Here is a 25,506-nt window from a genome sequence, read left to right on the forward strand (position 1 = left end):
GATCACAAAGTCACAGAATGGATCAGGTTGGAAGGAACCGCAGTGGGTCATTTTTATTGACCTTCCTGCTTAAGCAGGGTCATCCCAGAGCACATGGCACAGGATTGTGTCCAGAAGGTGCTTGAATATTTCCAGTGAGGGAGAGACTCCACACCCTCTCTGAGCAATCTGTTCCAGTGCATGGTCATCTGCACAGTAAAGTTCTTCCTCATGTCCAGGCAGAACTTCCAATTTCTGCCCATTGCCTCTTGCTCTACTGCTTGGCACCACTAGGAAGAGCCTGGTCCATCTTGGCAATTTCCCTTCAAGTACTAATAAACATTGATGAGGTCTCCTCTCAGTTCTATTTCCTTGAGGCTGAACAGCCTCAGCTCTCCCTGTCTTTCCTCACAAGAAAGATGCTCCAGCCCCCTAATAAAATTTTTTGCCCTTTGCTGGACCCACTCCAGGAGCTCCGTGTCTCTGTTGTCCTGAGGAGCCCAGAACTGGACACAGCACTCAGGTGAGGCCTCACCAGGGCTGAGTACCAGGGGCAGGATCACCTCCCTCCACCTGCTGGCAATGCTCTTCCCAATGCCCCCAGGATACCATTGCCATTCTTGGCCACCAGGACACACTCTGGCTCATGGAAGCTTTTTGTCCACCAGGACCCCCAGGTCCTTCTCCACAGAGCTGCTCCCCAGCAGGGCAGCCCCAGCCTGTGCTGGTGCCTGGGGCTGTTCCTCCCCAGGTGCAGGACCCTGCACTTGCCCTTGCTGAATTTCAGATGGTTCTTTGTCCACCTTTCCAACCTGCTGATGTCCTTTGGAAGGGCTGCACAGCACTCCGGGGTATGAGCCACTCTGCCCAGCTTTGTGTCCTTCGTGAATTTGCTGAGGAGGCATCTGCCCCTTCATCCAAGTCATGGATGAATAAATTGAACAGTACAGCATTGAACATCACTAGGGGTGACACTAGAGGGACACCACTAGGGACAGGCCTCCAACTAGACCCTGTGACACTGATTGTAACCCTCTGAATCTGTTGTTCAGCCAGTCCTTGATCCACCTCACTGCCCACTCATCCAGCCCACATTCCTGAGTTTGTCTATGAGGATGTTAATAGACAGCATTGAAATCCCTACTGACATGAAGTAGTCAATATCCACAGCCCTCCCCTTACCCATGCAGGTAGTTATTTCCTTGTAGAAGGCAATCAGGTTGGTCAAGATTTACTTCTAGTGAAGCCGTGTTGGTATTCCTGATCACCTTCTTGTCATCCACATAGGGAGAGATGGCCTCCAGGATGAGGGACACCACCACTTTTCCAGGGATTGAGGTTAAGACTGTTTCACCTGGATGTGTCACTGAGAATGATTTTACAGGCAGGAAAAAAGACGCTGAAGTGCTCTCTGACATGTTGGCTATTCTTCATAGTTACACAACTCTGTTGGTCTTACAGACTAATCTAGTAAACAATAGCAAAGCTTGGGCATGTAGGGAAATTAATTTTCAAGTGAGAATTTCTCCTGTATGAGAAATACTGTACTACTCTTACAGTAGTAGTATTGATGGTATTGACGGTAGTTTTAAGTACTATATTGTAGGTAATTATTCATAATGAAGAAACTACAGAAGTACAATTAAGAATTTCCACTAGAACCTAACAAAGTGCCTGAGAGCACCCTTTCTATAGAATAATAATTTTTTTTAATTAAAAAACTATCTCTCTAAGCACAGAAATTACAGAAATGTCCCTGAATGTCAGACGTGAGATCAGGATGAAAACAGAAGCAGCCTCTGGGACGAACTGCTGCCCGCTGCAGAACACAGCCTCAGCGCGGACTCCGCCGCGCACCCGAGCCGGGGCCGATCCGTCAGGGAACGGCGCCTGCGCCTCGCCGAGGGCCGCTGCGCGCGCAGGGGCCGGGCCGGGCCGGGGCGGAAGCGGCGGGGCCGCGGGGTTAAAGCGCCGAGCAGCGCCGCCGCCGCTCCGGGCATCCCTGCCGCCGCTCCCGCCGCACATCCCGCCGCACAGCGCGCCGGCCATGGATGCGCGGGCCCGCGCCAAGCGCTACGAGAAGCTCGACTTCCTTGGGGAAGGGCAGGTGAGCGACCGCGGCGGGGGCCGCCCTCGGCCCTGAGGCTGCGGCAGCCCAGTTGGGCCCGGCCTGTGTCGCTGCCCGCCCGCGGCGGGAGGGAGACGCGGGGGGCACGGGGCGGTGCCCACCCCGGGCACGAGGAGGGCTCGGCGGCCTCTCCCTCGCGCAGTCTGTCAGGCCCTGCTCACGGCAGCATCTCTCTCTGTCCCCAGTTCGCCACCGTTTTTAAAGCCAAGGACAAGACGAACAACCGAATCGTTGCTATTAAGAAGGTAAGTGTCAGAATGTCTTCTCAGCGTGTCACAAAGTGTCTGGTTACTCTTGACCTACCTAACGACTTTTGGTTTTTTAACCAACTTGATGGGAAATGGCATGATACGCATTTTTATTTATAGAGAAGTTTGTTTAAATGATCTGGTTAACCTGTCTGTAATGCCCACCCACCCCAGAAGAGGGAGTGTCTTTGCTGTGTTTCTGAGTTTCTGAAGGGTTGCATGGTCTGTGAATTGAATTTCTAGTTATTTGTTAGGTTCATTCAACAAACAAACAAACCAACACACACATTACTAAACTGCAGACTTTACTGTACCTTGATAGTTTTTTGTTTTATTTTAAATCGTTTCTGTGGCAGTGTCCAATTTCCTTCATTCCAGAATGTTATCCTTTATAAAGTTCCTTAAAATTTATAGAATCATAGAACTTGCTGAGTTGGAAGGGACCCATCAACATCATCAAGTCCAGCTCTCATCGCTGTGCGGGACAATGCAAGAATCACGCCATGTGCCTGAGGCAGTTGTCGAAACACCACTTGGTGCCATGGCTGCTTCCCTGGGAGGCTTGTTCCAGTGCCGAGCCCCTCTGGATGAGGAATCTTATCCTAGTATCCATCCTAAACTCCCCTGAATCAGCTTTGCGCTGTTACCTCAAGTCTTGTCATTTTTAGACAAATGTTTCCTGAATAATTGAATTAGCAGAGCCTTGTTTCTTGCAGCTTTGTCCGTTGAGGTTGGCCATCATCACATGTTGATTCCCTTTCTCATAATAAGTGTGAAGCAGCCTCTCTATATTCTTTCCATGTCACCTGACCCTGCTTCCATTGAGCATATGCCTTCCTTCTTTACCTTATATTCAAGAGGACATCCCTGTTCAGCCAAGTTGTCCTTCTGCCTCATCTGCTTGACTTGTGACATTTGGGAATTACATGCTCCAGTGCCCTTAGGAGGTGATGCTTAAAAAGTAGCCAGCACTGATGGACCCAGCACCTGCAAAAATGTTTTTCCAGGGGACTTTACTTACCAATTCCCTGAGTAGCCTGAAGTCTGCTCTCCTCATGTCCAGGGTTGAAGTTTTGCTGGCACTTTCCTACTGTTAACAGAGATTTTAAACTCAATGGCTTCATGATTGCTGTGGCCAGGATGGCCTCAGTTTCCACTTTGCTCATGAGATTCTCTCTGTTGACAAGCAGCAGATCCAAGAAGGCATCTTTTTGAGTTGGCTCCCGTAGGACCTTTTCCACAAAGTTGTCCAGGTTTTCAGGAATCTTCTGTCCCAGGCTGTATCTGTTGTGTGATGCTTCCAGTTGCTTTCTGGCAAGTTGAAGTCCCCCATAAGAGCAAGGGCAGTTGATTTGGAAGCATCCCTTAGTTCCTCAAAGCATAATCCATCAACTTCATCATCCTGGCTGGGAGGTGTGTAGCAAACTCCCACAATGACATCCACGTTATTTGTCCCTTGTTTCCTACCCAGAGCCTCCCAACTGCACCATTGCCAGCTGTAAGCTTGGTACATTCCAGCCCTTCCATTACATATGATGCCACCCCTCTGCCTCTTTTGTCCTGTATGCATCTCCTGAGGAGCCTGCAGCTGCCCAACAGGGCACTCCAGTCTCAGGACTGATCCCACCAGGTTTCATTTAAGTCAATGATATCAAATCTGTGGGACTGAATCAAAGCTTTGAGCTCCTCTTGTTTGCTCCTCATGTATTGATAGAGAAACATTTCAGGTGTTGTACTTTGTAGCCAACACCTCATGAAGCAGATCGAGGTAGCCCATTAGTGTTCATTTCCTCAAGTTTTGACACACTGTCCCACTGATTATCACTGGTGAGCCGGGTGTTTTCCTTTTCTCCCTTCCAAGCCAGTGTAAAGCTCTGCCAATGAGCCCTGCTAGCTTCTGTGCCAGAGCTCTTTTTCCACTCTGAGAAAGGTGGAACCCATCAAGTGTCAGTAGAACAGGAGTTCAAAAGTTCAACTGTCAAAGAACCCAAAGTTTTTCTTGTGACACCAACCTCAGAGCCACATGGCAACCTGATGGATCTTCCTATTCCTATCAGTATTATTTCTTGATACCAGAAGGATCACTATTTGTGCTCCATATCCTTTTATTAATTGTCCTGGGGCCCTCAAGTCTCTTTTGAGTACCCTCAGTCCTTTATTTTTTACTGTGTTGCTGCCAACTTCAACAAACAATAATGAATAGTAGTCAGAGGGCCTTACTAGACTTCAGAGTTTTCCAGTTATGTCCCTTATCCAGTATGATTGTTTTTTGATTAAATATGACAAAAATGATCTTGGCTCTCCAACATGCTTGTTTTCATACCAATGATGAAAATGCTTACATTGTCATAAAGTGTTTCACTTGTTACTATCTGAAGGAATTGCAGGAAGTTTTTATATTAAAAATGGGTCTTCAGCTGTTCTTTGTAAGGGATGAAAAATGCATGTTACAGTGGTTTCTTTATTTGAAGACTCAACAGCTTGAATTGTGTCAATAGTAAGCAATCTTGTTTAATGCACTAATTCCTTTAGCATTTCAATATTTGTCTTATATGGTTGCTGCTGGTAGAGGCTGTGGTGGAGAGCACTCTTTGTTTTATCAGAATATTTTCTTAACTTTTATCATCTGGAAATATCAATGGTAGGACTCTGGACTTAAAATTTCAAGTCATTAGATGATTGAGACAAAAGGACCTAGAGTCTGCCTGAGTTTACAGCCTATGCTAATTTTACTAGAATCACTCTAAGATAACTGTCAATTACTTAGCTCTCATTTCTCCCTAAGGAGAAGCTCATTTAGTGATGCAATAAATCTTTGTGGCTACAAAGTAGTTTATACTTGCATTATGTCTCTTTTTAGTGCCCTCATTGCTATTTTTTGTAAAAACAAATGCTGTAGAGATAGTTATTTTTTAAAGGGGAAATAACCTCCAGTTAAAACTAACCCAGCTGTAAAGTGCTTCGTTACTCTAAAACTAATTCTGTCTTAGAGGAGCAACATTAAAAAAATGTATTCCCCACCATCTTAATCTTGCTTAACATGAAATATTTATTTTCAGATTAAACTGGGGCATAGATCAGAAGCTAAAGATGGTGAGTTTTAAAACCAATTCATACTGTAGAAGCTGTGCTTTGTTTGCTTTGTTTTTCTGAATTGATACATTCATTTCCCATACCATTGGCTGAGAACATTGAGCTCAGTAAGGCTTAGTAGAGGTTTGCTTCACAAGCTGCAGGGACAACCAAAACCAGCCTAGATACCTGCATGCATGGTATATGTTTACATATGAGTATATAACTTCTCAATTTTAATGGAATTCAAACATGAATATAGCATAGAATATTAGTAATAATAACAACAGCACTGAGTTTAAAATACCTTTTTGTATCAATACATCTCTGTTCCTTAAGTATTTAAGATGAGTGAGAGTTTTTGTGTGTTTTCAGATGTTTCCTTTGTTCTATTTTTGTGATATGTTCAGAGGCAAAAGTGGATAAAAACAAGATCAAAACTCTTGTCTCTGTGTCCTGTTTTTTTCATGTTCAGCCCTATGGAGCATGTGCTCTGACCAGCCCTGTGCCTGTAGGTGTGGATATGGCAAATTGAAACTAAGTAATCTTGGTCTTATTGCCTGCCAGGTGCAGAATTTTATTTGTGTGCAGGCTGCTGTCCTTCAGGACTCTTTCATCCGGTTACCAGCTTTCCAGTGAAGAGTCTTTGCTATCAAATCTCCAGTTCTTTTCTTTTAAAGAGAAACTGATCACTCATCCCAGAGTCTCACAATTTGGCCAGCTACCTGAGAGTTGTGATCCACTTGGCCCTCAGTGGCCTCATGGCCCTTAGGGACAGTCATTACTTTTGGCCTCTACAGTGTCTAGCTGTAGATGAAAGATGTTATTCAAAATAATGATCATATCTGCTTTCCCTGTGTTATCTGATAACATGGCATGCTTTTTTGTTTTCATCTAAGACTGTGCCTACCCAAAGGCAGCCTTTGTTAATTTGATTCCAAAACATGTAATTAAAACAGGCAAAGCAGGAATGTAAAGTAATCCATGTAGCTTGACCCAAAACTTTGCTAGTCTTACCATTGAATCATATGACAGGTTTTAGAAGAGCACTGGTTTTCAGCTCATGTGCAGCTGCAAGTTCCTGCATGATACACCACAGGAGTATTTGCTTGCGAGTTTTCATACAAGCCACACATTCTCGCATTTTTGAAGGAGGAATTGGTACCCTGCAGGAACCATGGTTTGATACAGTGCCATCAGTGTGACTGCTGAAGGGCACCATTTGCTCCCTGTTGGACCCTGATTTTAACTCGATCAAATCTGCTTATGAGAAGATTCAAGCAAGAGTAAGCAGGTTTTGGTCACTCTCTCTTTTATGCCTTATATATGCTACAGCATGAATGTAGAAAAATGTGTGCCTTGCATAATTAGATAATGATATGTCAAAAAGAAAAGAGGTTTATTAATGAGTGTTGACAGTATGCCTCCCTCTGGAAGCGAGACGTGTTGAGGGACTGATTGCAAAATGAAACTTTTCTTTAGAATTAAAGGAAGTCTTCCAATACCCTGAAAAAGGTGATTTTTTTTTTCCTACAACTTTCCCTTTTTGCCAAAATGTAGATGTGTTGCTTCATAATCTAAGCCTGATTACTATGGTGTGAAATGGAAGAAAGTGTATGCCCATTTTTATTTTGCAGCAATTTAGTTAGTTATGGCAATGTCCGTGTTACTTAGCAAATTGACTAGTGTTAAGAATGTAATTTGTAGTAGTAAATAGTCTGTGAGTAGCAGAACAACAGGTTTATTTGGAGCTTAATCCAGAGTTTTTATTTTGTTCTTTCATCTTCTTTTCTTCTTTCCATCAATGTAGGAATCAACAGGACTGCCCTCAGGGAGATAAAACTGTTACAGGAGCTAAGCCATCCAAATATTATTGGTGTAAGTAAAATAAATGCTAGTTCTAGAATCAGTCTACAAATACTTTCAGTAATTCAACAATTATTATGTCAATTATTTTGTGCCTATTTCAGTAACAAAGGCAAAGGTGTTTTTTTTTTAAATCCTTTCAGTTTTTTGCCTGGGCCTACATAGATGCTAATGGTGGAACAATTGTGAAAATGTAGATTGCTTGGTTTTGCAGCTCTGATAGAATTACTAATGAACACAGCGCTGAATTTACTTGATTGATTGCTTCATATGGAACTGGTGACAGTCAAAAAGCAGGCTTTTTAAAGCAATGGTAATGGGGAAGTCATGTGGCTTATTAGCGTGTATAAAATAGCAGGCTTATTTCAGCACATAGATATGATGTTTAAAATCTCTTTTGGAAGGAGTGAGACTGGTATCTTTTTAGTTTCAGTTACATTTTGGTATACTTACACCTACAGATACCCAACTGGAGGTAAAGACACTATAAAGTTAGATCATAGTGATAATTAGAAAGTGTCAATATGATCAAGTACATGAAATATGAATTTTCCATATACTTTTCAAACCATATTTCAAAAGTGGAAATATGGTTCTCCTCTGGATTGTGACCCTACTTTCAAAGTGGTGGCTTTAGCTATCAAGGTTAGAGAATATGCCGGGGGTGACAACTAAAATGGCAGAGGGATGGAGCATATTCTTTATGAAAAAATGAGGAATTCATCACTTTGGAGAGGGAAAAGCTGGTAATGGGGAGATCTGCAAAACCAAGGTGATAGGTGCTGTCCATGCAGGAATTATATTTCCAAACACCATTGTCCTAGAAATAAGAGATGTATTTAAAACCTATTGGAGCAGGAGTGGAGATGGTACCACTTCACTCAGTGTGTAATGAACTCATAGGATGTGTTGCCATGGGCCGTGTAGAAGCAAACTGCATCAACAGTTCAAAAAAGAGTTAGACAAATTTATGTTCAGGAGTTCCAGAAGCAGGTTCTAAAAACAAGAGATGGTGTTGTGCCCCTCTTAGTAGTCCCTACAAAACTTTTGCGGGTTTTAGGAGTGTAAGGGGCACAGTCACTGCTATTCTGAACTATTCAAACAAATACCGTGCAATTTGCCAATTTGTGTGGTTACCACACTGAGACTGAGGAATGAGCTGCACCAGTTGCACACATACCTTCCTCATCTTGAAGGAAGAACACCAGGCTAAATGATCTCTTGCTTTTGCTCAGTATCATGCTTGTGTTATCTCAAATTAGAAATTGATCGTATCATTACACAGCTTCATCCTAAGAAAGGGCTGTTTGGATGTCCTGAAAAGAGTTTTAGTTACCTCGGAAAGCTAGCTACAAAAATGAATACACATGTAAAAATGTCTGAAGTTTCTAAGCCTAACACTTAAAATTTCTAAATACTGTATGCTTACAGGAAGGAGATACACAAAGCTGAATCCATGGGCAAACTTAGTCTTGTCTCAATAAAGGGTAGTTAGAACAGGAAAGTTTGGAAGACAAGGTTTGCATTACATTATCTGTTGTAGTTAACATGAAAAAGTTAATTCTTGCTCTTTTTTCCTATCTTCAGGAAGGAAGGGCAATCATGTGAAACGTTATTGCCATATTTAATGGGATTTTTTTTCTAGTTTGGAAACTGAGTTAAGAAGCTAAACTGAGTAAGAATTTTTGTGTTACAAGTCAAAGAACTTAAGCAAATTCTCAATAAGCTGAAAATCCACGTGCAGACTACAGTGGTGATGAATTTCAGAAAACTGGAAGAATCAGAGCCTGCTTAATCATAATGTATTTTGTTTTGCAGCTTATTGATGCTTTTGGACACAAGTCGAATATTAGTCTGGTGTTTGATTTTATGGAAACAGATTTAGAGGTAAGATTTTTAAAGACTTTATTTCAGTATCTTAAGATGGTTTATGAAAGTGCTGCTTTAACAGGTTTATATTTGCCCATATTTGAAAGGTGACTTTTATTATGTCAGTTGATTAAGATCACGTCTTAAAAGTAGCTTCAGTAATTTCAGTTTTTATGAGTTCTCATTTGATTAATTCCTTCTAAATACTTGTCTGCATGATCTTAAAGGAAGAAATTGTGTTTACTGTGTTAGTTTTCTGGAACTCCAGTCAGACCTCTGGATCATGGCTTCTGGAATGCAGTTGATAAGCATAACACCAAACATGTTCACATAAGTGTGACACCAAAATATAGTAAGAGACAAGTTGGTAGTAAAATCACATGCACTTTAAACATGTTTTCAAATGAAACAATGCTAGGTAATTGCAAATTGGTGCCTTCTAGAGATAGGCTTGCTGAAATTTAGGTGAATGCAAGTCTTGAAAAGGTTAGATCAGATTTTTGCTAATAGAGGTTAGTAATGAGTAGGCTTTTAGAGGATTCATTCTGTTTACATAGTAGTTATGCAAAGTTTAGAGATGGAGATTGGTGTACAAAGAAAAATTAAGTACTCTTGAACTGCGTGATGTACATGTGTGCAGTCTTTAAATTGTACTGTGGTATCACTCAGGCTGCCACTGAGACTGCTGCATGTTGTGATTAAGCATATGCTGCATATATGAAATTTGTGCAGTCTTAGCTCTTCTGTAACTCAGCTTATGGAAGGCTATTACTGAGCAGGACGGTAGTATTAACAAACAAGCTTTGGGGTCTTTGCATAGAATTTTAATGTTAAAAATCAAAGAATGTAGAAAACTGAAGTAGATTTTTTTTTTTTTAAATACAATCAAGTGGCCACACCCTCTGGTCTTTTTGGAAATAGAAGACGAAGAGGAAACCACTGTATTTACAAAGATTAGTTACTTAGATTTCAAAGAGAAAGAAGGAATAAGTGGAAACATAATTTCTAGTATACTGTCACTTTTATAATTTGTATGTGTACATCTTTGTCCTGAAGTTTGGGTATCAACATGGAACTGAGATTAAATGCTGAACTTCTGTTTCCCACACATTTTTTCATTGTTGGGTTATGCAAAGTTCACATAAGCTATCTGGACTCCCCATTTCAATTCTGATCTCCAGAACTGACCTATTTTTCTGGAAAAGGGCTGAAATGGTAGAGAATATATGACTGCCAATCTGAAGCCTGTCTTAAAGGTGGAAATAACTTTTGAGCTCAAGAATGGAGATAAGGTTGTCTTGTGTGCTGAGCTTTACCATGACTTCAACACTTTGCAGGTTATTATAAAGGATACAAGTATTGTGTTGACACAGTCTCACATCAAGGCATATATGCTGATGACACTTCAAGGATTAGAATATTTGCATCAGCATTGGATTCTACACAGGGTAAGCATGTACTAAATTGACAGCCTTCATCCTGCAACAGAAATCACATTGGGTGAATTTAGAGTCTAAAGCCTAATGAAGGTAGTTTTGGAATTTAGACAGTCTCATTCCATAAGCATTCATATTTGCTGTTTTGGAGAGATAATAGCAGCACCAGAAATGTTAAGATTTACTGATGTGGGTTATGACTTTGATACCTTTACAAAAGGTTCACCAGTTAGATGTGACTTTAATTATCAGTGTGAACTGGGTCTGCCTGGGATGGATTGGACTTTTTTCACAGCAGCTGAACTCTTGAGGCTTTCTCCTTTCTATCAGGCAGTGTCAAGGCTTTCTCTTTTTCTCACTCTGCCCTTGCCCTGATAAGTAGGCTTGGGGCAAGAAGTAAGGAGGAGACGCAGCTGGGGCAGCTGACGCAAGTTGTCCGTAGAGATGCTGCATGGCATATAATGTCTTGGTCAGTGGTAAAAACTGGGGTAGAGGAAAAAGGAGGAATTTTGGTTTCCAAGCTGGCTGCTGTTTGGAGACTATGTATCACTCTCCTTTTGGCGGGTGGTGAAGGATTTCCATGACCTTGCTTGTTTGCTTTGATTTTTAGTTCTTTCCTATTAAACAGCCTTTATACTGCTCCTAGAGTTTTCCTGCTTTTGATCTTCTCTCCTCTGTGCTGCTGAGGGTGGTGGGTGGGATGAGAATAAAAAGAGCAAATGGCTGTGTGGATACTTTTGGGTTGGGTACTGTTGGATTTACCTCTCTTGGCCTGAGGTCGGCCCACAGTATACTGTATTGAACGATGTGATTTCTGCGATTTCTGCCGTTATTTGAAGCATTGGCCAAGTCTTTTTATTATTCATTTGGCAGCTGTGCAGATAACAAAACTGCTGTACTTGCAGAAAATGTAAAACCTATCAGGAGGCTTTTTTAAACTCTGCAAGTTAAATGTGTTAATATTAAATTGGCCTGTCTCACTATGGTTTTCATATATGATGAAATACTTATATCCTGGGGGGGTTTAAATTTTTTTGCTCACAAGGTAGGTTTTAGGATAGAATCATATCTTTCATTTTACAACACTGTTATGACATGTCTGCCAGGAGATTCATTATATGTCTGTTTTTATCAATATTGGCAAATCTCATTATTTGTTTTCTATACTGACAGGATCTTAAACCAAATAACTTGTTGCTAGATGAAAATGGTGTTTTAAAATTGGCTGACTTTGGCTTGGCAAAATCTTTTGGAAGCCCAAACAGAGTTTATACACACCAGGTAGTCACAAGGTAAGACACTCTATTTTGTTTCTTACACAGAGATTGTTTAGTTACTTTATAGGTGTTTCTTGAAATATGTCAAATCAACATATTCAGAGTGGCATCTGCTCACGTGATGTGGCAAGAGCTGCATAAAAATACCACAAGGAAGCATTGTTTAACAAAGTCTCCATAAGAGCTGCTTGAGTATGCATCTGTGGGGGTGGTTCTTGTTATCTGTCAAAATTATACTCTTTTAAAATGTCTGGAAATAGTACATATCTGCTTAGAAGCCTGGATTTTGGAGCAAGACAGCTGCTACTTTCTGCTAATCACAAGAACCTAAAACCATTTTTGGAGCTATTCACATTACCTATTTTGAGACAAACACTTGAACCAATTTAAATATTTATAAGTGGTTTTTCTGGCATGCTTATTTAAGGTATGCTATAAAAAGTGGGGCTGCAAAATACGCAACATTTTGCTTTCTGACTGCTAGCGTGCTAAAACTATTCAGGCAAAGCTGGTTTAACACCTTTATTCAAAAGACAGAAATTCTACAATGTCAAATGCAGTGTCATTTCATTGAACTTGATTGTTCTTAGGCAGTGTGAATAGTTTTTTCAAAACAACAAGGCTCATTTTACATAAAAGTAGTCTCTGTACTTAGGTCTGTTGATACAGAAATTCTTTGGAGATGGGAGGAATTCTGTCTTGCTGTGATTCATTCAACATAAAATTTTAAAAAAATTTCAATTTACCTGCATGTTAAGAATTTTCTTCCTTGTGTGTCTGCTGTTCAATACTTGTAATCACGTCAGTTGAAACTGCAATTAATCTGTGGTTGTACAAGACCCTAGGGTGCCATGTGCACAAATTTATTCTTTTTTTTTTAAACAAAACAGTTTGTAGAATACAGCTCTTCAATGTCTGAAAAGTATATAGGTAGAAGTTAAATCGTTTTTTTAGCTTTTGCATTGCTACAGTATGTAGCATTTGACATGAGCAAAGCCAGGTTATTCTTCCAAAATGTGTTTTCTTTTCAGGTGGTACCGAGCCCCAGAACTATTGTTTGGGGCTAGAATGTATGGTGTTGGTGTTGATATGTGGGCTGTTGGTTGTATTTTAGCTGAATTGCTCCTCAGAGTAAGTATTCAAATGTAAGCATTTTGTATTTGTCCTTCTGTTCGCTATGGCTCTCTATGGGTTTTTTCTTCCCTGCTAAAATCAGGTGAACACAGGCCAGAAGAGATTTTCCAAAATCTTATTAACTGTAATGAAAGTGGCTTTTGGGATTGACTGAGGCTTCATAAACATCACAAGCACTGGAAGTCTTTAAACATCTGGGTTAAAAAGTTGCAACAAACTGTCCCAGTTTTGCTTTGGGAGAGGTCAAGTAGGTAACTTGCAGTCCACAAACATCTATTTCAGTTCACTACTGTTCTAGGAATGTAACATCACATGCATATACGTGCTTGGGCTGTCCCTTATACACTGTTCCTCAGTTATAATCACCAGTACCTTAATTGTGGTTTTATTGAAAATGAGTGGAGGAATAATGTTCTTCTAAAATGCAGTTAGTTTACAATACTGGAATGAAGCTGAGAAGGTTAACATCGGGATAATCCTATGGCAGTCCTCAGTGTGGTACACAAATGTAATGGTCCTTGAATATTTTCCACTGAAGTGGAATGTTTATTTTACAGCTCTTTGGAGAAGACATTAAAGTGTGAGGGGAGCAGTGGAGGGCTGGGCTACACAGCTGAAGGCATGAAGTAGCCTGCAGTACAATTTATCTTCCATGACTAAGTGACTTCTGTTTGGTTTCTGCACCTTTGAATGCTTTTGTGACCATATCATAAAGAGACTTGTGTGTGAAAACACTTTGAAAGAAACCTTTTGCTTTGATTGGTCACACCAAATAGGTGTGCTGGTTGAATTTGACTGGCAGGTCAAATATGGAAATGTACAGTGGCTCTTCAAGCAGCACTGGTGATGGATACATAAATATGCATTAGACCTGCTAAATCTGAATGCATTTAAGCAAAGTTAGTAAGCCAATAATTTTTGAATTCAGTTGATTCTTTGTTTTGTCACAAAACACAAAGTGTATTATGGTTCAGTTTTTATCACTGTGATATTTTGAAATGTATGTGTCCTTTTTCAGAACAATGCAACTTCTGAGAGCTTTTTATGAAAGCAGTTTATATTCCAAGGGGCTTTAATGATGCCACAATATAGTATGCTGTCTACTAGGGATATCCATTATGGTTTTTCTGTCCTAATTAATTAAACACGGCCCCTAATTCTTCATACATTTGCTTTGGTCACCAAATTTCTTTTTCCTTACATTGTGTGCCTGATATATGAGCTAGAAGTTGGACTGGGCAGATAGCCCCTTTTCAGTTTTTTGCTTTATTTAAATGACATGGGACACTGATCAGAGACAGTTTTCCATCCTAGTGGGTCTCTACTCTCCCTCATGTTTTCATTTAATTTCATAAGGCAAACTTGTGATTCACTTTAAATATATATAAAAGCTACCTTCTGAGAACAAGTGGTGAAAAGATCACCATGACCAACTGACTTTAGGCTGACAACTGAGATATAAAATCTTTTCTGTGTTTAGTAAATTTTACATTCATATGGTTGTGATTAAACATAGTCTTATGTTTAAGCTGTCTGCTGTCAAGTCAAGGATACCAAGCCTAGGTTCAGGAAACTTTCAGAATCTATTTGAGCATAAATAGAATGCCTCAAATATCGAGTGTACCTCTTTGTGGGGAGGTGGTATACAGGGGACTTTTGCCTTGCAATTATGCAGTATCACTCAAAGCTTCTTTCTAAAATTGAAGTTCAGAAGCTAATTCAATCAAATGCCATGTACTTTTTCCAGGTTCCTTTTTTGCCTGGAGACTCTGATCTTGACCAGCTGACAAGGATATTTGAAACACTGGGCACTCCAACAGAAGAACAATGGCCTGTGAGTCATTTTGTTTAACAGACCGATACTGGTTTTACTTGATACTCTCTATTTTAGCTCTTGAAATTAAATGATTATACCAGAATACTTGAGTAGATTTTTCAGAAGGTAGCTAGCTGCTTCATCTCATGAAGCAGCTGAGATTTGTTGTTTCTCTCAGACCAAACCTCTGGTTAACAGTAACAGTATCAACGCTTCTTGATTCCCTTTCTATATGCGCCGTTTCAGATGGCTACTAGTGTGAGATTATTGTTGCTGCTTAACGTTTTTGAGGTGCTTGTTTAATTAGCATGCTTTAACCTGGAAGGCTTTAATCACTTTCAGAAGTAGGAACCATTTGCAGGGACCTAAGTTGGCCTTGGTAAATTATAGTTTGGGGATAGTACAAAACACAGACCAACAGCTTTAAGGATAAACAATTTGCCTCAATAATGATCCTGAAACAAATACAACCAGTACAATTTTCTCTGAGATGACAGCAAGTTAAGTAACACCAGGCCAAACTTACTGTCACATCACACAATGACCTACCTAACCATGATTATTAAACAGAGTGACAGGAAGCAGGACATAATGTCTGATGAGCTACTTGTACCAGTTCTGGACACAGGGAGTCCAGAATTCCCTGATCAGGATGTTGTCTTTTGTTACTGAGTTGTGGAAGTGGTCACTGGACTTGTTCACCTCTGCCTTCTCTCCATGCAGCTTTTCTTTATTGTAAGTGGTGCTGGAATGCTTTGGTATGTGATCATGAAATTGAGCCGTAGCCAAATGGAGAACTGCCCTGTGAGGCACTGCTAGGCCCCCACAATTCTGATATTTCTCGAGGGTTCTAAATGGAATGCATGAAGGTTTTTGCAATGACATTTCTGCTTCCTGTGGAGAGGAAAATTTAAGATACTAGTGGGGAAAAGAGGGAATAGGAGATTGGTTAACGCAACAAAGATGACATAATTCCCAAGTTCATTTCCAAATGTGTACATTTTAATAATTGCAGCCTTTACTATCAAGATTATAACTGATTGAACACATATTTGACTTTGTTTTAATATTTTACTTTACTTGGACAAACTTGAAGTGTGACAGCTAAGGCTTTAAATACTTAAGACACTATAAAATCATTATGTTTGTGTAATTGTCTGTTACAATTGTCTGTGTAATTTTTATGCTAGAATGTGAACACAATGGGGTTGATTTCATACCTAGAGGACAAAAAAGTATGCAGTTAATTTTTTGTCTAACTGCTTGGTGCATATTTTCCTTCCCTCCTCCCATTGTCCATATAAAGTTTCAATTGTGCTTTTAAAATCAAAATGCACACGATGTTCAGATAATGTTTATTAATGTAGATAAGGTGAAGACTGACTCTTTTGTAAATATTTTCCCTCTTGCCATGTCAGCTCACTAAAGGAGGTTTTATTTCATTTGTCTGACCCAGTCCAAAATTCTTTCCTACTTCCTTTAGCAGTTTTTCCTTTTGGACTGGTCACAACTAAGGCAAGGGAAGGACAGATCATGTGGGATAGCTGTTTCACACTGTAACAATTACTTAAAAAAGAGCTTTTATGACCTTCTATACCTCTAGTTATTTTATTTCAGTGACCAAGTATTAGCAATGTGTTTTGAAAGATAAGTTGCTTCTGGTGAAAAAGCCATATGCAGTTCACTTTCTGTGAAAAGCTGAACTCTTTCTAGGGGAAAAACATATATTCCATTTTTGGTCTTTGTAGGGGATGACAAGTCTTCCAGATTATGTCACATTTAAGCCATTCCCTGGAATGCCACTTCAGCATATCTTCAGTGCAGCTGGTGATGATCTGCTCAGTCTTCTTCAAGGCTTATTCACATTTAATCCTTCCACTAGAGTAACAGCTACTCAGGTATAGTACACTTGGGTTATCTCCTAATGTTCATTAAACCACTGTTAATATCAGGTAAATGTTTTTTTAAGCCAGTTAGCCATGTTTGAAATGAAGCATGATATGAATTACAAGAAACATAATCCCAGTGTTTTATAGAAAGAACTGTGAAAGGCATGGATAGTACTAAGTGGTCATCTCCATTCCCAGTGTGGAGTCAAGGTAGAGAACTAAAATGTGTATGAGCCATGACCTTCCAACAGTCATATTTGACATGCTGAATTCAGTCACCTAAAACTTAACCTTTAAGTCTTAACATAGCATATCTTATTCCCTGGGTTTGGAAGATTTTTCTCCTCACTTCATCCTGTCTCTTCTGCAATGTATTTTAAACTTTTATGGTACTTCTTAAACATAAAATTCTGTGGTGATCAAACCATCATTCTTATCTAATTATCCTTTTGTGTGTAACTTTAAATTTTACTACTTCGTGATAGGGAGAAATGGAGGACTTGGAAGAAAAATCTTGCAGAATGTTCTAGTTTGCAATACTAATTTCTGTGATGAGGCGCATACACCAGTTGGCAGTTAAAAGTGTATCTCTATCACTTTACACTGATAGGGAAGCATGCAAGAAACCACTTTCCCCTTTGAGCCAGGACTCCCTCACTGCTGCTTAGATTTGAATCCATGAGATCAGCGCATGTGTTATGTATCTTTTTACTAGAAGACTTTTCCAGAGCACATTCAGGCTGTTTTGGCCACCATTTTAAGAACATTCACTGTAAGTTTCCAGATAATTAGTTCTGCTATGCTTGAGACATTTCTGTGATAGTTCAAAAGTATGTAGTCATTTTTCAGGTCATATTATAAGATAGTGACTTGAATATGTTACTTTTCTAGTCTAAACTTTATAGCTGACATTGAATATCAGGTAACTGGCACAAGAAATGATTACCTAAGAGACAGCTACTTTTTTTTAATCACACTTCATGGTTCCAAAAATTTAAAGTAAGGTATGTAATTCTGCTACATGAACCCAATCTTGCTAACTAGTGTTTGTCTTCTGCTCTAATACAAGTGATTTCTTTCTCACAATTTACAGGGTAGAAACAGCACAGTTAGAGAAGTATGGGGGAAAGACCCATCTTAAAAACTAACAAAACAGCTAGTGTCTAGATTGTGAATCTAATGAAGACTTCAAAAATGTTCCCTTAATTTTTCATTATTCCTACTTAGTTTTATATTGTCATCTTATCTGATCTGTCTATTCAGAATGTAAGCTCTTCAGAGCTAGAAGCCACTTATACAAGACTTCTTACAAAATAATCTAGTTTTGTCAGGATGTCTGAATACTGGTTAAAAATAGGAGTGTACAATTATCTCTTGCTTTACAGATCCATGTGGGGTGGATAGTAATTGCAAACAAAACCTTTATTTGCCCTGAGGCCACTCTGTAGTATAAAAGTGTTCAAGTAGTTTTTAAGGCCCAATTAAAAGTGCTTGGTTTCACTATAACCTCTTTATAAATTACACTTCATACTAATTACTTGTTTATTTTTCTTCGATTATCATTAAGGCATTGAAACAGAAGTATTTCAGTAACCGACCAGGACCCACTCCAGGAAATCAGCTTCCAAGACCCAACTGTCCTGCTGAAGCGGCAAAGGAGCCACAAAATGCACTTTTAAATTTAAAAAGGAAAAGAACAGATGGAATAGATCAAGGTAACTTTGTAATATGTCACCAATTTTAAATAGGAGCTACATGTTCAGAGAGAATGGGATGCTTCCAGTGTTTTAGAAAAAAAACTCTCTAAATGAACTAATTCCCTGAGCACTGGCTGAAGCCCTTTAATGATATATGGTTTGAGGTCAGAATTACTTAGCCCTGTGTTCTAACAGAATTAGCACAAAAAAGGCTCTTCAATAATGCTTAGGAATCTATTAGAAGAAATAACCCTATTCCATTAATTCTGAAATGGAGAGTGGTACTCCCCAGTAAATTATAGGCTATTATGATGAACCTTTTTTTTTTCCCTGAGACCTCTTACTCAGGTGGAAGTAATTTAACTTCACACCACTTAAGAAAAGAGAGAGAGTCTGAAACATAGCATGATATTCTGTGAAATGACAGGCTGGAGAGGGTAGATCGATTCAGAGGAGAGATTTTTGCTCACTCTGTTTTAAGGTAAGGAGGTTAACTTTTAAGACCACTCTGGGTCAGGAACATTAAGCTCACCTTCAGTCTTCTCCGGACAGTAGGATGTATTTAATACCTTTGTGGCAACACAAGTTCTCAGGACTCAAGACTGTATCTGACACTAAATTACTCAGGCCTTCTATTAGGGAGGCAAATACTATTTTTAAACTTGAGTTGGTCTTCTTAGCATCTGGAATATGCTAGATAGCAGCTGTCAGGTTATCATCAGCTTTTTGTTATTGCCAGTATGAGACTCAGTTTTAATATGAGTGATTTTTTTTTTGAATGGAGCTACTTTGATAAAAGTGTATTTCCTCTTGAGTTCAGAGAGAAATCTCCCTTATTAGGGTTCAGCTTGCTTTTTAGGCACTTTGAATTGTTGTTTCTATGTCTTCATCAAATTAGAAGTAAAATACATTAGGTTCACTACTTTGAGTTTTCAATCTCAAAAAAAAAGTTATCAGCTGACTACTTGCACATTGTTTGCAAAACCATGGATGTTCTGGCATGTGGGGACTTGTCAAGTTACAATAGCATAGACAATTAATTCAAGCATTTTAGGTCATTTTCCAAAGATCATGTGAGGGTTTGTGATAAGTGTTTGGGGGTATACACCCTAAAATACACCTGTTAACTAAAGGACAGGAAAAAGAGAGAAATGCTTGCTTGATTTCTGTGACTTAATGATTTGAATTTGTGCATTTGACAATGAGCAGAGTTTCCAGAGCTCTATCAAGCTAGAACAATTGTTGCTTTAACATGTTTCCATGCTTCTGTGTAAATGCTAGGAGTTTTGAGATTGGCTAGAAATGAGACGGTAAAGAAGTTAGCATTACTTATTGAGACCTTTGAGTATTGGTATAAAAAGCAATTATAATTTCTACCAACTGGAAATGGAGACATGATGTATTTTCTAATGTGGATTTTCATTCATGTTACTGCCTTAGATGGGCTGACAGATCCAGAAGGTTTCAAAAGTAGTTCCTCTAGTGCCAACAAATCTTAAAGGAGACAGCCAATGATAGAGCTAGCAAATCTGCTGCCCTGGATTCCATTTGCTCTTCCTACATAGCATTACCATCTAAATTTAAAATCTGAATAGTAATTTGGAAGAATAATCCTCCAGTCTTGGTTTAAATAAAAATTTGAAGGACAACATTGCTGTCAGGGGTGGAAATGTGCAAATGTAATTTCCAAGAAAAATAAGTTGCATTCCATGAAATTCTTAGAATGGCCTTGCATCCTACAGAGCACATTTCTTTCCCCTAGCCCTGTTGAGTTAGTACTCCAGAACATGGCAGAATAAACGGAGTGCTTGCTGATCGGTATCCTCTTTGAAATTACTGGCACTAGGAGCTGACTCTTGGGATAAAGATTCATGCCATTGCCATATGTGCTGCTTTTCCACAAGAACAAACCCCTGTAGCCTGTGGGGTGTGTTCACCAAATCTAAATACTTCTCAGAAAACAGCCTCTATTCTCAGAGGAAAACTACCACTAGATGGATGACTGCCTGAGAAAAGTGTGAAACATACGTGCTTTGTATCTGCTGCTATCACTTACTTCTGATCAGTGAGGTTTTGGGAGACACTGATTCTATGATGACATAACTGCCCATCTCCTCTCTGTCACTTAACCAGAAGCAGCACTGCTTCCCCAGAACACCTATTTCTAGTCCTATTAATATGCAATACTACAGAGCTGTAGCTACACAAAACAGGGATTATAAAGGATGATGCACTGAAGTTTTTCTATGTAGATTAAGCATAAGGAATCTGATATCAAAGCTATTGGTTTTGAAAAAAAAACAAAAACACTCCATATATAAGATTAAGAATTTGTCCTAGATTTGACAGCACATAAGAAAAATCCTTTAGAGTATGTGTGTGGTGGGACAAGTTTAAGCCTTAGAACAGCTTGCTTTTCTTGGGTTTCAAAGTAGAATTAAGTGGTTAGCTTTGAATATCAACAGTTAGATTTTTATATGAACAAAGAGAAATATTTACATGTATCCTAAATGCAATTAAAACTTATTTACAGAATTTATGACTTTTGGAATATACATACTGCTTCAAGTGAACTTTGATTCTGGCACTCTCTCATGGATTTGTTAGAAAATGTCATCATGTCATCACTGTCATAAGCAGCATTCAACAGTTAAGAGTAGGAGGGGGACTTGAGGAGGAGGCTGGACCGCTATACTTTGTTAACAATGTGATTTACACTTTTCAGGATTACCAAAAAAACTGATTTTTTGATTGCTGTGGATGATGAGTTGAAAATGCCCTGAGTCCCAGCCATTGATAAAACACTGTAATCGTCGCTGGATGGTTATTTTTCAGTATTTTAATATATAAAATATGAACTTATTATTTCCTTATGGACAGAGAACTTTTATTAACCCTTCATTTTACAATAAAATCATTATTGAGAAAAAAAAGATTATCTGGTTTGCTGTCTTGTCCTTCTAGAGTCATGCTCTGAGACAATAACTGTCAAAACTGCTTGCAGGCTCCAGGTGTACAAAGAGTAATTTTGCAGAACCTCTGTGCTGAATCACGTGCTGTTCTGCACACATATGTATCCTAAGGGGGAAAACTACAAATAACATTTTCTTCTCACATGCAGCTTAGATGAACATATGACTGTCTTCTAGACCTATAATAAAAGTGTATCCCTGTGAGGAAAGGGTAGGATATGTTTTTGTTTCAGTTAGTAGGCTCAAGTATTAACAAATGAGTTTGCATACGCTCTCTCAGCAGTCACGCATTCAGACTTCTGCAAAGACACATCCACTGACTTGAAAACAGTGTGAAGTGCAGATTTAATGTGAATTGTTTGGAGGGTTTTTTTTTTCCTATTCCATTGTTGCAGGAGAAGTTATGTGAGGAAAATATACAAATACTGTTTCCTTCAAAGCATTGAAGATTGCAGTGAGAGACAGAGGAGGGAGATCCAGCTGGGGAAATTGCACTACACTAGTTCTCGTGTCAGCCTGTGTCTGTAGGACAATCTGTAGTGCAGACACTGGACTCAGCTTTGCCTGAATTCAAGAGGTAGCAAAGTTTCTATTAGGTAACTAGACTTCTGCAGTGGAGAGAACCAAGCTTACACACGCTGGTGCTGCATCTTAACTGTGTTCCCGCCTGCTGTTGTACAGTGGATCTCAGGGATACCTGCTGAGCCATTGTCATCTTTCTGCCTTGGAACCACATTCAGCATTCTCTTTTCTAATTTTGTGGTGAGTATACTAGTGCAAGACTTTGAGGCTTGTAGAGGAACAGCAACCATCATCTTGCTTATGTGTTCCTTCATTTTGCTGCTACTTGAGCTGCTAATGTAAAGTATTAGGCCTTGTAAGGAAGAAGAGTTGGTATTTTCCGTAGCCTACTGTGTTCTCTATTGGTTGTTGGCAGTTGAAAAGTAAACAGATTTCCTAGGATGGGTAATTGAGAGTGTAGAGAAAAGCTTATCCATTAACATTAGTTGTATAAGTTTTTATTGCCCGTTTAATCAAACATCATCCTCTTCATTGCAGGCTAGAGGATTAAGATAACTACAGTCCTACTTCTCACTGGCACAGGTTCAAAAATATGTTAATCAGAATAGGGAAGAGGGATTTAGGAGTACTGTAAACTTCTTGCATTAACTTATCTAGCATATCTTTTAACTGGTCTTAAAAGCTTGGACACCTTCAGCCCCTAGAACAGATAGTCACTGAAAAATGCAGTATCCCTTCTAACAGATAAGGTTTGCCTGACAGTGACAATCTTAAGTATTCTGTCAGTTTTGCTTTGGGAAAGAAAGACCGATTCCTTCTTGTGAAAAAGCTGTATCTGTCTAGACAATACCCTTCCCTGAAGGAAACCTTTTCCACTAGAACAAGTACCAAATCTCTAAGCTCCTACTGGCAAGAGTTGTAGAGTAGGTACCAAATTATATAGGCAGTTTGTATATTAATGTACAGAGCATGGTTACTATACTCTGTAAGAGTGGGCTGGAAGTGTGAGGTGCTAAGGGCTGAGCAGCAGCCCTCAGCCAGAGCTGACTTAGGGCATGAATCCTGGGCATTATGTGACTAACAGTATTGTTTAGCTAAAAACAAATGACTGAGATGCTAGCTGTTTATTGCCAAACTGGCTGCTTTAGAATCTTTCGCATCTTGTGCAACTATCTGCAAGAATTGTATCGTTTTAAGGAACTTTCCCACTGGCATTAATAGAGGCTTGTTTGTAGGGTGTTTTAGGGAAAATACTCCCAGCCAAGACCTGGCCCCAGGCCATGCCCTGCCCCCAACTGGGAGGGAAGTATGCCATCAGATACAGGTGCTTCTGCTCTAAAAATATAATCAAGTCACTTTGACTTGCTGATTTGGACCTATAAAAGCTGGATCCTCTTTCAGGGTGAATTTAGAGACCTCATCTACGAGTGGATGCACCAATTGCCAGGATTCTCCCAACTTCCAGGAAGGGTTCTCCAGGTCATCACTGTAAAATGGGGCTCCCCAGCAATTTCTTATTCTGGATGATGGTAAAGTATTTAGGCAGTTGGTGATATGTCTTTCTAAATCACTGTCCTTTCTCTTGTGTAGTAATGATGAGGTGCATTACCTTGCTTATTTTTGCATGTTGCTAACACTGAGCATGTAGTAAGCTTATTAATACTTAATTAATACTCATAGTAAAATAAGATCTTTCTTTCCACTGATGTCTGTGTTCTTTAAATTGCCCCCATCAATTGGCAAAACAAAGTAGAATGATATTTTGTGGCCAAGATTATTGTCTTGTATGCATGTATGCCACAGCAGATGATCACAAAGTGCTGTTTTTTATATAATACAAGTTCAGGAGCTGTTTCCCTCCAGATCCCACGCAGCAATTTGGACTGTGCTCTGTGTGTACAGTTGAGCCCTGTTCTATACCATGGGTGTGTGCAGTAAGTCTTGTTTCCAGTTGAGTTCAGCTGAATTGTTTCAGCTGAGTGGAGCTGAGTGAAGCTACCTGTGTCAGGGACTAAAACTGCCTTGCTCTTAGTGACGGTGTGCACAGATAAAATGTAAGTGCATCACAAAGTAATATAAGATGAGAGAAAGGATCAGCACAACATTTTTTCCTTAATCTCAGGCTTTTGGATGGTTTGATTTAATTTTTGTGACAGGTCAGAACTCTAGAAGAAATATTTGGGACTTGTGGTAAATATAATATGCAGTCACACAATTAGTCATCTATATACTGTTTAATTTGTGACTTGATTAGTTTGTAAGCTTTATATCATGGTAATCACGCTTCAGCATTGACAGTCTGTCTCTAATCACACCAACTGACTGAATATGCAGCTGCTGCAATCTATTTAGCTTCTGTTCAGAACCACAACAATCAAGCAGGGTTTGTCTGGAACATGCAATGTGTTTGCATGTGCAAAACTCTCTGTTGTACACCTGAGCAAACAGGAATGTAATGTAAATGCCTTGCAATGTGTCTTCTGCTTTTACCATCTTTTTATCATGAGTTACTGCTGTTTCTTCCTAAAAGGTTAATTCTCCTTTTTGCAAACGTGACAGCTTTTACCTCGAGACTTGATGGAATTTGAGTGTCTTCTATGCATTGTACTGATATTGTTTGTAATTGAGCAAGAATGTTGTAATTATAATTGAACTAGAATGTTTTCTTCTTCTACTTTGTTGCCACAATAAATGTAGCAAAACACATTGTATGACCACACCATACAGAAAGATGCTCTCCTTTTTAAACAAAACTGATTTCCTTTTCTTGTAGATGCCAGGATTGCTTGTGGTGGCATGGAGAACAAGGACTGCTAGCTATCACATCCTCCTCTGTTTCTATGGTTCTTGATAAATGACAATGCTGGTCCCAGAAGCCTTTATGTTTTGGCAAAGAAGGTTCAGAGTTGAGTTGTTACACAGAATTACTGTTTTGCATTTTTGGTATTTTTCTATACACAGTGTGGCCTTGATGTGCTCCAGGCAGCACTGCCAATTCTTTGTTTTTACCAGTCATTCTTGGCTTTTGTTACTGTTCTTGTTCTCTTGAATTACTGCATGTGCACTGCTCACTTAGCCGTTTCTTCTGCTGCACAAATGTTTATGCCCCATGTGCTCCGGTGTAATGATTCTTTTACAGAGCAGGTTTCACCTGTGGCCTTTTAATACTGCAAGAGAAGGGGTCATTACAAAAGAGGCTATAATTTGGTCTGGTTTTCTTTTAATCCCTCTTCTCCCCCTTGCATTTTATACTCAGATACGTCAACTTTGTCTCTGAGTTGAGCTATTCTCCACAAGCCTGTAATAAAATTACAGGATAAACCACAGATAGATCTGCATATGGTTTATCAAGTTGAGACAGAAAAACTTCTCAGAGAACTAAACTGAGTGCTTTGAACACTTTTGGCAGGCTGTATTTTGACATACACCTTGCTGGTATCCAGTAGTGTGAGTGGCTCTGCAAAAGACATGCATGGCTGCAGTCTCTTTTGGCTCCAAAACAGCACTGCCTAGGAAAACCTTTGTTGATCCAAATCTTCCACAAGACCTTCTGGGAATTAGACTGACTCCTCCTGTAGCTCAACACTACCAGGAAGATTCC

At 39.5% G+C, this 25,506-nt stretch overlaps 1 protein-coding gene across 1 annotated transcript; it reads left to right on the plus strand.

The window, feature by feature from the left end:
• Positions 1-36: 36 nt before the first annotated feature.
• Positions 37-24,624, plus strand: CDK7 (cyclin dependent kinase 7). Its single transcript, XM_036403484.2, has 12 exons — positions 37-2,086; positions 2,293-2,352; positions 5,415-5,448; positions 7,238-7,305; positions 9,112-9,180; positions 10,500-10,610; positions 11,772-11,890; positions 12,907-13,006; positions 14,757-14,843; positions 16,574-16,723; positions 18,282-18,429; positions 21,137-24,624. The coding sequence occupies exons 1-12, from the start codon at positions 1,730-1,732 to the stop codon at positions 21,160-21,162; spliced, it is 1,329 nt and encodes a 442-aa protein (XP_036259377.2). The 5' UTR covers positions 37-1,729; the 3' UTR covers positions 21,163-24,624.
• The last annotated feature ends 882 nt before the right edge of the window (positions 24,625-25,506 follow it).

The sequence above is a fragment of the Molothrus ater genome, chromosome Z (genome assembly GCF_012460135.2).
Source record: "Molothrus ater isolate BHLD 08-10-18 breed brown headed cowbird chromosome Z, BPBGC_Mater_1.1, whole genome shotgun sequence".
NCBI classification, from domain to species: Eukaryota; Metazoa; Chordata; class Aves; order Passeriformes; family Icteridae; genus Molothrus; species Molothrus ater.

Bases quoted from the DNA above. Each gene is read 5' to 3' on its own strand.
- CDK7 (XM_036403484.2), top strand. From the start codon at position 1,730: ATGTCCCTGAATGTCAGACGTGAGATCAGGATGAAAACAGAAGCAGCC. The intron at 5,449-7,237 runs GTGAGTTTTAAA...CCATCAATGTAG, and splicing joins TAGATCAGAAGCTAAAGATG to GAATCAACAGGACTGCCCTC. The intron at 10,611-11,771 runs GTAAGCATGTAC...CTATACTGACAG, and splicing joins AGCATTGGATTCTACACAGG to GATCTTAAACCAAATAACTT.